Source organism: Toxorhynchites rutilus, chromosome 1 (assembly GCF_029784135.1).
Source record: "Toxorhynchites rutilus septentrionalis strain SRP chromosome 1, ASM2978413v1, whole genome shotgun sequence".
Taxonomy (NCBI): Eukaryota; Metazoa; Arthropoda; class Insecta; order Diptera; family Culicidae; genus Toxorhynchites; species Toxorhynchites rutilus.
Window position 1 is genome coordinate 109,948,107 of NC_073744.1, and position 14,643 is coordinate 109,962,749.

The 14,643-nt window shown below is 37.6% G+C and overlaps 1 protein-coding gene across 2 annotated transcripts in view; it reads right to left on the reverse strand.

Moving 5' to 3' along the window:
- The window catches only part of LOC129768041 (E3 ubiquitin-protein ligase UBR1), a 22,088-nt gene extending 18,968 nt beyond the window's left edge, over positions 1-3,120 (reverse strand). For both annotated transcript variants that reach the window (XR_008741619.1, XM_055769410.1), the window contains exons 1-6: positions 2,913-3,120; positions 2,508-2,818; positions 1,115-1,294; positions 893-1,047; positions 624-830; positions 316-566 (exon numbers count right to left, since the gene is read on the reverse strand). Coding sequence is in view for 1 of the 2 variants with exons in the window: in XM_055769410.1 (XP_055625385.1) it covers positions 316-566; positions 624-830; positions 893-1,047; positions 1,115-1,294; positions 2,508-2,667 (953 nt within the window). In the remaining variant the exon portion in view is untranslated. The remainder of the gene's footprint in view (positions 1-315; positions 567-623; positions 831-892; positions 1,048-1,114; positions 1,295-2,507; positions 2,819-2,912) is intronic.
- Positions 3,121-14,643: the final 11,523 nt, after the last annotated feature.

Consider the following 14,643-nt stretch of genomic DNA (forward strand, 5'->3'; position numbering starts at 1 on the left):
TCATAAAAACTGTGGAATTTCTCGTTTAATGAGGACGCAGCCCCTCCTCTTGCTGACCAACGCGAGTGATCCTGTGACCCTGACCCTGATGAGAAAAATATCAATGTCGTGTTGATTAAAGATTAATTTAATTTCATTCAAATGTTTATGACTCCCATTTACGTTCCACAAGCCGATTTTCAAAAAGAAATATTTTGAACATTGCAGATGAGAAGTTGCTGGAAGCGCAACATTTCTTGCATCATTGTTAACTCCCTCTTTTTTTCTCTCTACGTAAATCATTAATAGATAAGTGGTAGAAAAGGATTTACTCACCAGCCGAGTGTCTGCATTGCCAAGTGCTGACGGGCAACCTCGGTTTTGTGCAATACAGTCACCTTCAATGGCGATGATTTGGTCGTCATAGTTGAGCGTATCACCTTGTTTTCAATATCTTCCTTAAGCTTTTTGCAAACTTCAAACGAGGCACATTTTACGACTGCTCTTCCTTCACGATCAATGCTGGTTACATACTCAATAGCTTCTTTTTGGGTGCATTTAACAATTGATGTTAAAGTTTGGATTACCTGTTACAAACAGTTAATCATTCATAGGCTCTTAACAAATGTTAATATGTATCTTACTTGCTCAAATGTATGTGTCTCGTCGTTATACAAAAGTGTGCAGTATATATCTTCATCTTCAATTTCATCAAAGTCCGCCAAACTACTCTCTGATTGTATTCGGAGAGTTTTCATGCAGTATTGCAATATTCCTTTGAAAACGATCTCACTGCATTGTTTGATTTTTTCCGTAATAACTGAATGCTCTGGAATTTCCGTCAACGTTACCTGAATAGACGACAAAAAACATTAACTATACATTATTGAGTCCTGCCTTTTTAGATACAAACACTATGATCTTCACAAGAAGGGTCTCGCTTCCATGCTTCGCGATCCCCACAATCACAGCATCCTCCACCACCCGAAGTTGACATTTTGTATTTATGCAATCTGTGTGTGGATTTTTTGAAGCAAGACGAACAAAGCACACACGTAGGATCCATACCTGTTGATAGTGAAATTTTATGTATTACCTGTAGACACACATTCTATGCCAGAAACATGGTACTTACTGCATTCTCGGCAGCTATAGGTTGGTTCGCCGATTTTGAAAACCCGACCACATACTGTCGATAAATTATCTTCCAATTTGAGACGTTCCAAGAATTGCTGCGAGTTATCGCCACATATGAACTTTTCGATGACATCTATTACAACGTGTTTTACGTTTTGCTCATCAAAATTATAGCTCCCTGCAAAGTAATATTATTTCTGTTATTTCAGAACCTTACATCTAAAATATTTCAAAAAATATTGTCACAATTTGAGGGGTAGCTCAATTAACTAGATGATTGAATTAGTGTAGCAGATTCCGTGTTATTATTGATTAACCGCGTTGGTAAAATGTTGTGAGTCTCAAATTTTGCAAATTTCTTATCATTCATATATATTTACAATATGGAATACCCTAACCAGACCACGGTAAATAAATATGAAGCTCCTATGAGATATGCGTGATCAGCACTAAGGGTGGGTTAGACTAGTGATATATTCATGTGAAGAAATATGATGAGATTTATAGAAATCGCATCAACCGTTTACACTAGCGTGAACTTCTATAATGAATATATTCATATCTTATATATCACCTAAGGGTGGGTTTAGACTAGGGATATATTCATGTGAAGAAATATGATAAGATTTATAGAAATCGCATCAACCGTTTACACTAGCGTGAACTTCTATAATGAATATATTCATATCTTCGGTGAATTTATTCACCTGAAGTAGAACTGCATCCAACTTTAGTGATTTCTCACCAGTGAGAAATTCACAAGCGTTTATATATGCTGAATTTATTCAAGTTATATATACCTCGAATAAGTGTATCATATTTATTCTCACCCGTTTACACCTATTTTCACGTGAATAAATCCATCTATAGCTATAGATCTCCCTAATGTAAACGCCATAACACCGCTGAGTAATGGCGGGTTTACATTAGGGAGATATATAGCTATAGATGGATTTATTCACGCGAAAATAGGTGTAAACGGGTGAGAATAAATATGATACACTTATTTGAGGTATATATAACTTGAATAAATTCAGCATATGTAAAGGCTTGTGAATTTCTCACTGGTGAGAAATCACTAAAGTTGGATGCAGTTCTACTTCAGGTGAATAAATTCACCGAAAATATGAATATATTCATTATAGAAGTTCACGCTAGTGTAAACGGTTGATGCGATTTCTATAAATCTCATCATATTTCTTCACATGAATATATCACTAGTCTAAACCCACCCTAAGAGGGAGCCACATTTACAATTTATAAATTTATTTGAACAGATCAAAAACAATTGGAGCAGCAAAATCCAAGCTTGATATCTTTTCAATTTTCTTTATCGATGATTAATACACAACACAATTGCATTTTAGGACGAAACTAGATGATTTGCTTACCAAGTTCAGAGTTTGGCTTCTGCTCAATATGAATAAATTGAACAGCACTGCTTTGCAGGAAAGAGACGAAATCCAGCTGAGACAGCCCGTTTGTTTCGTATTTTGCTCTCCATTTCTTCAGCGGATTGTCCGAACTTTCCGTTTCCTGGATTTCAAACATTTTCCTTTTTTTCGTCGGATACAATCAACAAGAGATGCTTTGACGTTCAATGATATATTATCGTAACTATTGCAAATTGTATGATTTGGTTGTATGTTCCTTTATCGTCGAAACTGCCTCTACTTATTTTCGTACATCCAAGGTTAAAGTCCTAACAAAGAAATTCAATTAGTAAAGCCAATCGTCACCAATGACAATGCAATAATTATAAGCATAGCAGCATAAGCATTTCATGTTTTGGATACCTTTGAATCAAAACTTTGTATTTTGCGAAGTTATTTTAATTTTCACTATCTTTTCCACTAACCGAGCAAAATTATGATCTGCGAGACTCATCTGATGAAAAAGCTATGAAGCACGTCAAGATCCAGCGAGCCTGTTGCAATTTCAATCATACATAATGTCTACATTTCAAAAGGGCGACTGCTACACTAAACTAAGAATTCTCACTCAACTGTTTTCATCCGCATAAACAAAAATCATGGATCGAAAAAAATCTTCGTGATACAGTGATTTACATTTAATGTCACATGCCGAGATACCACTCAGGCTGAGGACATAGTGAACGCGATGCGATGCAGGCGCGGGCGCGGAATCGTTTGCGGGAAAGCTCTTTTGTTTACGACTGTGGAAATAAAGGCAAACCGCCCGGACCTGACATAATAAATTCGATGCGAACGCGATTTCAATGCAGCGAAACTGTGTGTGGAGTGTTTTGCCGCGAGTGAACGCAAGTGGTAATTGCCAGACGATTTTCATAAATATCTTCACAATCGAATTCATCGAACGAAAATAAAAACTGAGTTGTTAAATTATTATGTTCGTTTTGTTCAATGAATTATATAACTTTATTCTAATTTACATGATGCATATAATGAAAACGTTACGTTAAAAGCTTTCCGTTTACCATGTTGACAGATAAAAACGATCTCACAATTCAACTGTTTACAAAATGAAGACATGTTATCATATCTGGCATCCTTGTGCTGGATTGTTTACATGTAGAGAGGAGTGGAATGAAACATCAAAAAACGCGCGATCTAAAGCCGTCAGTATGTCATAGCACGCGGTGAACTCCAATTAATCGCTCCGCATCGCACATCGCATCAAATTAAGTCGCAATTCGGTATAATAAACATCAATTTTATGATGCACATTGTCGTAAAATATATTTAAGCCGCATCATATGCATATATTACGCTGATGCAGTTTGTGTGTCGTATAAGCGTATAATTTAAATCGATTCAGTACTGTAGTGAATCGTGTTGCATGCTGAAGAAAATCATGAAACAGTGAATCATATTAGATCCTAATAAAGAACATATTACATCATATTGAAATGTCAATGAAATGCTGATGCACTCGAAAGTATTAACCGCTGTTGAATTAAATTTCAGATAGCCGCGCGAGATTGCTGGTGGATAATAATACAGACGACCGGAGTTCGAACCCACATCGGAGCAGTTTTCACCAAACATCAATCAGTGCCATTTTAAACATACATATTCCACTCCCAAAACAAGTCAATCAAACAATTATTATTTCTACAAACATAAATACTCATATATAAAAATGGCGGTTTGTGAGGCTATAATAAACATTTCAAGAAAATATTCTGCGCCATTTGTTTGTTTTTGTGTATGTCTGTATTAAATCTTATATGAGTATGGCAAAAGTCGTATTTGGTGCTTTGACAATTCATGTATATATTCATATTAGATCGCAATTCAATTCCAACATAATCGCTATTATAGCCGGTCAAAGTTTCATATTCATCCAAACAAATTCGGTAAGCATTTGCCATCCCAGCAAACATTAAATCGCATAACAAGCGTATGTATAACATCATATGCCCTAAAATTTGGTTGGCATATAATGCGCCTAACTGGCATATGCATGCAAAAGTGGAGGCCATATACATACATGGCAAATGCTTACCGAATTTGTTTGGATGAATATGCAACTTTGACCGGCTATAATAGCGACTTTTGCCATACTCATATACGATTTATTACAGGCATAGGAAAAAAACAAATGGCGCAAAATATTTTCGTGAAATGTTTATTATAGCCTCACGAATCGCCATTTTTTTATATGAGTATTTATGTTTGTAGAAATAATAATTGTTTGATTGACTTGTGTTGGGAGTGGAATATCAATGTTTGAAATGGCACAGATTGATGTTTGGTGAAAACTGCTCCGATGTGGGTTCGAACTCCGGTCGTTTGGATTATCATCCACCAGCTATCTCGCGCGGCTATCTGAAATTTAATTCAACAGCGGTTAATACTTTCGAGTGCATCAGCATTTCATTGACATTTCAATATGATGTAATATGTTCTTTATTAGGATCTAATATGATTCACTGTTTCATGATTTTCTTCAGCATGCAACACGGTTCACTACAGTACTGAATCGATTTAAATTATACGCTTATACGACACACAAACTGCATCAGCGTAATATACGCATATGATGCGGCTTGAATATATTTTACGACAATGTGCATCATAAAATTGATGTTTATTATACCGAATTGCGACTTAATTTGATAATGGTATCTAAAATCGAGTTTTTACATTTAATGCGATTTCAAATATACACGATACATACTTTGATTGATATTATATGCGATTATGATTTATTCGGATTTCTTGTAAGACTTGGCACGTGCAAAATTATACGATTTAATGTTTGCTGGGATGTATGTATATGGCCTCCACTTTTGCATGCATATCCCCGTTAGGCGCATTATACGCCAACCAAGTTTTAGGGCAAATGATGTTATATATTCGCTTGTTATGCGATTTAATGTTTGCTGGGGTGTGACCCAGCAAACATGATGAGATGCATATATGACCCAGCAATCATATATGCATCTCATCATCGCCTGCTAGGTCCCTCAACCCTTCAACTGTAATTAATTTAGTCGTAACTAGCAGTAATGTAACTTTCCAGGCATCAAAATACTGTGCAATCAAAGTTCATCATCTCGGAGAACCTGAAAGTCCGGAATGAATTGTGGGGTAACCGGAGATAACATCGAAATGGCATTATCTGTCTTGCCGGTTGCAAACCCGGTCGAATGAACTGCGTTAGAGTTAACTGGCCCCAATCTTTGTGAAATCATATGGGTAACCGCTAATAAAGGTGTGATGCAATCTGTGTCGAGGGATGCATGTCCGAGACGGTTCAATACATACTCTGTCACTGACGGATCTTGTTCAGATTGCACCGCTAAAATCAAATCAGCTTCTTTCAACACCTCAGGTAGCCCACTGCATATTACTTCGAGGAGGGATATCATTTCATGATCGCTGAACCACACGTTTAGATCAGGTTCTCAATCAGCAACTAGCATAGTATTAGAAAACATTAAGTCCACTGGAAATTATTATTATTTATTTAATCCAACTGACATCAAACTATCAGAATTGTTGTATTTCAGATCTATATAAATAAAAATGTAAGGCCAAATGTGTTGCTAAGCGTGAAACCCGAAGAAGGAATCGTCCGATTTGAGCCATCTTTATTTTGATGTATTCGTCTCTGCCCGTAGATCAATGTTATGGAGAGAAAAATCGGAAATTTTTCGGAAAATTCTGAAGGTAGGTTGGGAATTTCGGAAAATTGATTTCCCATATGTTTTAAAATTACATCATGATAATAAGCATTGTCGGTCCATTCGATGTTTGCGCTATTGAAATTGATCTTTGTTTGAAAGTGGAAATGAATTTTCAGATGAAATAACGCACTGCTATATCTTCTATCTGTATAAATAAAAATTTATGGCCAAATGTGTTGCTAAGCGCCCGAAGAAACCCGAAGAAGGAATCGTCCGATTTGAACCATATTTATTTTGATGTATTCGTTTCTGTCCGTAGATCAATGTTATAGAGAGAAAAATCGAAAATTTTTCGGAAAACTTTGAAGGAAGGTTGGAAAATTCGGAAAATTGTTTTCCCGTATGTTTTAGAATTACATAATGAAAAGCGTTGTCGGTCCATTCGATATTTGCGCTATCAAAATTGATCTTTGTTTGAAAGTAGAAATGGATTTTCAGGTGAAATAACGCACTCCTATGTCTTCTATCTATATAAATAAAAATGTGAGGTCGAATGCGTTGCTAAGCGCGAATCCCGAAGAAGGAATCGTCTGAATTGAGGCATCTTTATTTTGATGTATTCGTCTCTGCCCGAAGATCAATGTTATGGAAAGAAAAATTGGAATTTTTTCGGAAAATTCTGAAGGTAGGTTGGGAATTTCGGAAAATTGATTTCCCATATGTTTTAAAATTACATCATGATAAGCATTGTCGATCCATTCGATGTATGCGCTATTGAAATTGATCTTTGTTTGAAAGTGGAAATGGATTTTCAGATGAAATAACGCACTCCTATATCTTCTATATCTATATGAATAAAAATGTAAGGCCAAATGTGTTGCTAAGCGCGAAACTCAAAGAAGGAATCGTCCGATTTGAACAATCTTTATTTTGATGTATTCATCTCTGTCCGTAGATCAATGTTATGGAGAGAAAATTTGGAAAATTTTTGGAAAGCTCTGAAGGAAGTTGGAAAAATTCAGAAAATTGATTCCCCATATGTTTTACACTTACATCATGATAGACGTTGTCGGTCCATTCGATGTTTGCGGCCTTACATTTCCATTCACTGAAAAAATCGCTTTCGTTCTTTCAAATATGATCTTACATAAATCATTTCCCCCAGCGGCATTCTTTTGTGGTTAAGGTGGAAACAGAAAGCCGCGTTGTGCGCTGCTTTTCATCAGCTGTCATTGCTTGCGTTTTGTCAAAGTACGTAGGATAAGAAAGTAGTATACACCCTGCTTTGTTCAAGTAGTGTTAGGCAAAGAAAAAAAGCAAAAAATAGTTATTAACCATTGATCGAAATTTTAATTTTTTAAATTATAACACAAGAACTGTCTCGAAATATGTTTCGAAATAATGAAATAGTAGTATACTTAATTATTTTAAAATTGAAAACCGTAAAATTATCGCACCTGTACTATAAAAATAATGCAAAACCAATAAACAAATGTGTGGAGAGGTTATATCGAAGCAGTGTCGTTTTCGTTCCCGATCCGTTCCCGATGAGCGAATGCATGGGATAACTGAAAACATCTCCGATTAGTTTATCTCATTCGAAATTATTCTGTTCCGGCATCGCGGGACGTGGTATTTCAACATTTTGCTGAAGTAAACAAAAACTATTCAGTATGAAATCGATAGAAAATGGCATAAAACGTTACTTGCAGTGAAAAACAAGTACACTATCGTGTTTACCGTCGACTCGACCGGCGATTTTGTCACTTCTTATGATGTTTAGAACTTTTAAAATCGAGAAATATTGAAAAAACTTCAGAACTTCGAACAAACTGAGGATTTTTTATTACTAACTTCGTTGTGTGTGTAACACATGCGCTCTCCGTGTGTATACACAGGAAATATCCCTTACCTTCTATTCTATGTACTTTGGCGTTTTGTACTAAAACATTTGCCCGACGCAGTTAGTGACCCCGATTTTTGAAATTAATCGTTCATCCACTAATCGAATACTTTTCAGCAGTTTGTTATTCGATATGATTAATCACCTCAAATAATCGATTAATCGATTAATCATCATACTGAGAGAAATAATTAGTTAGACTAATATTTCTCATTTGCTAGAAAGCCATCTGGAAACAAAGAAATGTTCATTCCGCATGAAAATCAATTATTATCTTTTACGTTCCCCTAAACTCTTAAATGAAGCTCAATGCCGTCAACGCGATAGAGCTTCCTTTACGAGTTTAGGGGAACGCCAATGACAATGATTGATTTTCAGGATAGGCCTGCATTGGCCGTATTTTTTTGACGTAGGACTACGTCTTTCATTTCTATACCGGGGTGTAAAATCAATGTTTCGAAAACGAAAGCGTTACGCCGGAGACCGAGATTTTGAGCGTTAATAGCTCCTAAACAACTGAACGAAATGGTATGATAAACACTTCATTCGAAAGATAAAATGTCTACGCGTTATATACTTGTTACTTTTTGATCCAAAAACTTGTTTCAATAGTCTTAAAATTGCTTTCAAAACAGGCTATTGAAATCATCAATCGGTATATAAGCGAGCGGCGCTCGGAAATCCACTCAGTTCTAATTGAACAGCGATTGGAGCATGTTGTCGCTGTTGCGGTGAAGCTCTTTATTTATCATGAAAGCGCGGATGAACGGTGTCACCAAGAGCCTGTTTGTGCACCCTAGGCCAGAAGGGAATCTATCAGGAGGAGAGTGATGCCACAAACGGATCCCTGGGAAGACATCGCTACACACACATACACGCGCGGCTATTAACAGGTGGTTATCGAGTTGGCATTAACCACTGGTGGGCTTCCAGTATCGAGGAAAATGTGAAAATATCTAATCGTTACTGAAAATAATCTGCCAGTTCCTCTGGGAATTTTCAAAATATATTCATGTGAAAGAGTTTAATTGAATGTTTTCTATCCATGTTACACTGTGACCAAATATGTTTCAATCAAGTGCTATTAACAGGTGGTTATCGAGTTGGCATTAACCACTGGTGGGCTTCCAGTATCGAGGAAAATGTGGAAATATCTAATCGTTACTGAAAATAATCTGCCAGTTCATTTGGGAATTTTCAAAATATATTCATGTGAAAGAGTTTAATTGAATGTTTTCTATCCATGTAACACTGTGACCAAATACATTTGGTTTTGTGGTTTTTCAATCAATCGCAATTAACAGGATAGCTTCAGATAATTATTCTTCCCCATCAGTAGGATATTTCCGTATCCAATATTGTATGCGCCCGCAATCGATTATTGCTCAGTCGCCGAAAGTTCCGAGCTCAGAGAGTTCATTCCCCCTAGTTTTCCTTCCAAATTGCCATCGTAAACCACACCTTCTCTCGATTCAATCACACACAAAAAGCATACTTAAGCGATATTCTGGTGGTGAGACACATTCATTTTTCGTGAGGACATCGACAAGACAACATCGTTGCCTAACGTGCTGGAGGAGGTGTACGGCGAAGGATCGACACATACACGCGCAGAACTCTTTCCGTTAGGATGCCATTCAGCATCGAGAAAGTTCCGGAAAGATCTAATCATTGCTGGAAAATAATCTGCCAGTTCCTTTGGAAATTTTCAAAATATATTCATGTGAAAGAGTTTAATTGAATGTTTTCTATCCATGTAACACTGTGACCAAATATGTTTCAATCAAGTGCTTTTAACAGGTGGTTATCGAGTTGGCATTAACCACTGGTGGGCTTCCAGTATCGAGGAAAATGTGGAAATAACTAATCGTTACTGAAAATAATCTGCCAGTTCCTTTGGGAATTTTCAAAATATATTCATATGAAAGAGTTTAATTGAATGTTTTCTATCCATGTAACACTGTGACCAAATATGTTTCAATCAAGTGCTATTAACAGGTGGTTATCGAGTTGGCATTAACCACTGGTGGGCTTCCAGTATCGAGGAAAATGTGGAAATAACTAATCGTTACTGAAAATAATCTGCCAGTTCCTTTGGGAATTTTCAAAATATATTCATATGAAAGAGTTTAATTGAATGTTTTCTATCCATGTAACACTGTGACCAAATATGTTTCAATCAAGTGCTATTAACAGGTGGTTATCGAGTTGGCATTAACCACTGGTGGGCTTCCAGTATCGAGGAAAATGTGGAAATATCTAATCGTTACTGAAAATAATCTGCCAGTTCCTTTGGGAATTTTCAAAATATATTCATGTGAAAGAGTTTAATTGAATGTTTTCTATCCATGTAACACTGTGACGAAATACATTTGGTTTTGTGGTTTTTCAATCAATCGCAATTAACAAGGATAGCTTCAGAAGATTATTCTTCCCCATCAGTAGGATATTTCCGTATCCAATATTGTATGCGCCCGCAATCGATTATTGCTCATTCGCCGAAAGTTCCGAGCTCAGAGAGTTCATTCCCCTCTAGTTTGCCTTCCAAATTGCCATCGTAAACCACACCTTCTCTCGATTCAATCACACACAAAAAGCATACTTAAGCGATATTCTGGTGGTGAGACACATTCATTTTTCGTGAGGACATCGACAAGACAACATCGTTGCCTAACGTGCTGGAGGAGTTGGACGGCGAAGGATCGACACATACACGCGCAGAACTCTTTCCGTTAGGATGCCATTCAGCATCGAGAAAGTTCCGGAAAGATCTAATCATTGCTGGAAAATAATCTGCCAGTTCCTTTGGGAATTTTCAAAATATATTCATGTGAAAGAGTTTAATTGAATGTTTTCTATCCATTTAACACTGTGACCAAATATATTTCAATCAAGTGCTATTAACAGGTGGTTATCGAGTTGGCATTAATCACTGGTGGGCTTCCAGTATCGAGGAAAATGTGGAAATATCTAATCGTTACTGAAAATAATCTGCCAGTTCCTTTGGGAATTTTCAAAATATATTCATGTGAAAGAGTTTAATTGAATGTTTTCTATCCATGTAACACTGTGACCAAATATGTTTCAATCAAGTGCTATTAAAAGGTGGTTATCGAGTTGGCATTAACCACTGGTGGGCTTCCAGTATCGAGGAAAATGTGGAAATAACTAATCGTTACTGAAAATAATCTGCCAGTTCCTCTGGGAATTTTCAAAATATATTCATGTGAAAGAGTTTAATTGAATGTTTTCTATCCATGTAACACTGTGACCAAATATGTTTCAATCAAGTGCTATTAACAGGTGGTTATCAAGTTGGCATTAACCACTGGTGGGCTTCCAGTATCGAGGAAAATGTGGAAATATCTAATCGTTACTGAAAATAATCTGCCAGTTCCTTTGGGAATTTTCAAAATATATTCATGTTAAAGAGTTTATTTGAATGTTTTCTTTCCATGTAACACTGTGACCAAATACATTTGGTTTTGTGGTTTTTCAATCAATCGCAATTAACAGGATAGCTTCAGAAGATTATTCTTCCCCATCAGTAGGATATTTCCGTATCCAATATTGTATGCGCCCGCAATCGAATATTGCTCAGTCGCCGAAAGTTCCGAGCTCAGAGAGTTCATTCCCCTCTAGTTTGCCTTCCAAATTGCCATCGTAAACCACACCTTCTCTCGATTCAATCACACACAAAAAGCATACTTAAGCGATATTCTGGTGGTGAGACACATTCATTTTTCGAGAGGACATCGACAAGACAACATCGTTGCCTAACGTGCTGGAGGAGGTGGACGGCGAAGGATCGACACATACACGCGCAAGATGCCATTCAGCATCTAGAAAGTTCCGGAAAGATCTAATCATTGCTGGAAAATAATCTGCCAGTTCCTCTGGGAATTTAAAAATACATTCATGTGAAAGAGTTTATTTGAATGTTTTCTATCCATGTAACACTGTGACCAAAAATTTTCAATCAAGTACTATTAACAGATGGTTATCGAGTTAGTATTAACCACTGGTTGGCTTCCAGTATCGAGGAAAATGTGGAAATATCTAATCGTTGCTGGAAAATAATCTGCCAGTTCCCCTTGGAATTAAAAATGACATTCAAGCGAAAGAGTTTATTTTAATGTTTTCTATCCATAAAATATCCATATAATACATTTGGGTTTGTGATTTGTCAATCAAGTACAGTTAGCAGGTTAGCTTCTGAAAATTATTCTTCAGAACAAGGTTTCGTATCCTATATTGGATGCATAAAACCTTGTGCCTCCAACGTAACGCTCTCTTTTTCGAAGTCCCCCAAATATTCATTTATTCATTCATTCAGAATGGATTTAGACTCAACTTCAAACAAATGATCTCTAAATCAACGATAGTCCTACGTCACCCTTGCGGTTATACCATAGATATAACCCACTTCCTGTTTTTTGCTCTGGGTTTGGATCGATTAATCGACGTAAATTATTCGTTCGCTTCGATTATTGGTTGTTCAGTATTAGTTCGATTAATAATTGATTCTTGTAGGAAGTATTCGATTAATCGATTAATCCAACGATTATCGGGGATCACTAGACGCAGTCTGTTGATTTGCAGCAGGGGATAGTAAAGGCTGATTTAGACGATGCCAGTCAGCGCGCTAGTTGAAGTATCCAGTGAACAGAGAACAGACACTCTGTTCAAGTTATCTGTCCATGCGCCAAAAAATCCATGGAATCCCAGATCACCTACGCTCCGATTCTATTCCGCCGATATTTTCGGCAGAATATGGGAAAGTTGGATCTGATAAAATGTTCTTTACTGACGGTTCATTCATAAACGGGTCCACTGGCTTCGGCATCTTCAATGAAAATTCCAGTGCCTCTTTCAAACTCAAAGATCCTTGTTCCGTGTATGTCGCTGAACTGGGTGCGATATATTACGCATTAGGGATCATTGAAACATTGCCCATCGACCACTATTTTATTTGTTCAGACAGTCTCAGCTCAATAGAGACAATCCGCTCAATGAAAGTTGATAAATGCTCATCTTATTTCCTAACAAGAATAAGACAACTATTGAGTGTTTTGGTCGAAAAATTATTCAAGATTACCTTAGCATGGGTTCCCTCTCATTGCTCGATTCCGGGGAATGAGAAAGCGGACTCGCTAGCTAAGGTGGGCGCTTTAGAAGGCACACTTTTTGAAAGGCAAATTACTTATTACTTATAATGAATTTTTCCACATTCCTCGTCAGTATACGCTCGTAAGTTGGCAACGCATGTGGAGTGGTGATGAGTTCGGTCGTTGGTTACACACGATTATCCCTAAGGTCTCGACGAGTGCATGGTTCAAGGGATTGAATGTAGGTCGTGATTTCATTCGCGTGATATCTCGGCTTATGTCCAATCACTACAACCTAAACGCGCATCTCTATCGCATTGGGCTCGCAGCAAACAATCTTTGTGATTGTGGCGATGGCTACCACGACATCGAGCATGTTGTCTGGTCGTGTATCCGGTTCCATGCTGCTCGCTCTCAGCTCTCTAGAGCACTGAGAGCACAAGGCAGACAATCGGATATCCCCGTCCGGGATATCTTAGGTAGCCGTGATCTTGATCTTCTGCTTCATCTATACCTGTTCCTCAGAAACTCCAATGTCAACGTTTAATGATGTTTCCTTCGTTGTGTCCCTGTTTCATATCCCTCCTATCCGATCTATAAACTTTTACTTAGTCGCGGCAATACATACACACACTCTTTACAGATACACGGGCCAAAGGTTGTGCAGTCCACTGATCATTCAACAAGAGCCAAAGGTTGTACCGCTCATGACAACTCTACACGAGCTGATGTTTGCGCCGGCTAGTGACCATTCTATCCAGGATTCCTCTAGTCGAGAAAGACGCACCACGCTAGATATGGGGTACAGACTAGGAGGGCGTTGCTGATTAATGGTCAGCTGCATCCCAATAGGAAGTATCCCGTGTCGGGCACACGTACAGAGCATCGAAGACTGCGACATACCAATTATGAGAACACTTGTAATACTAACCTCGAGTCAACCGCGAGTAATCGGTTACATATTACTAACATAGTCTAAGCAAACATTGTCAAAATATTGAACCCCCGGCCCCGTTAAGCTGACGCCATATGAGCCTTAATAAAATATATATTTTGGATAAAAAAAAAGTTACTTTTACCAGTATCGAACAAGTAATTGGCCTCTAACTTGAACAGAGTGTCTGTTCTCTATTCACTGGATACTTCAACTAGAGCGCTGACTGGCATCGTCTAAATCAGCCTTAATAGCTGATTTACACATTGACCAGCAATTGGCGCCAGTTACTTGAACGTCAACGGCACGCCATATGTAGATCACCAGTTGACTGGTGATGTGCGTTCATACACATTTCAGCAACTGGACAGCTTGGCTGTCACTTTATCCTCGATGACGAATGACAGTGTCGACGTCTGGTGGGGATAACCATTTGGGAGGCAAATTAATCTTTATCGGTTTTGTA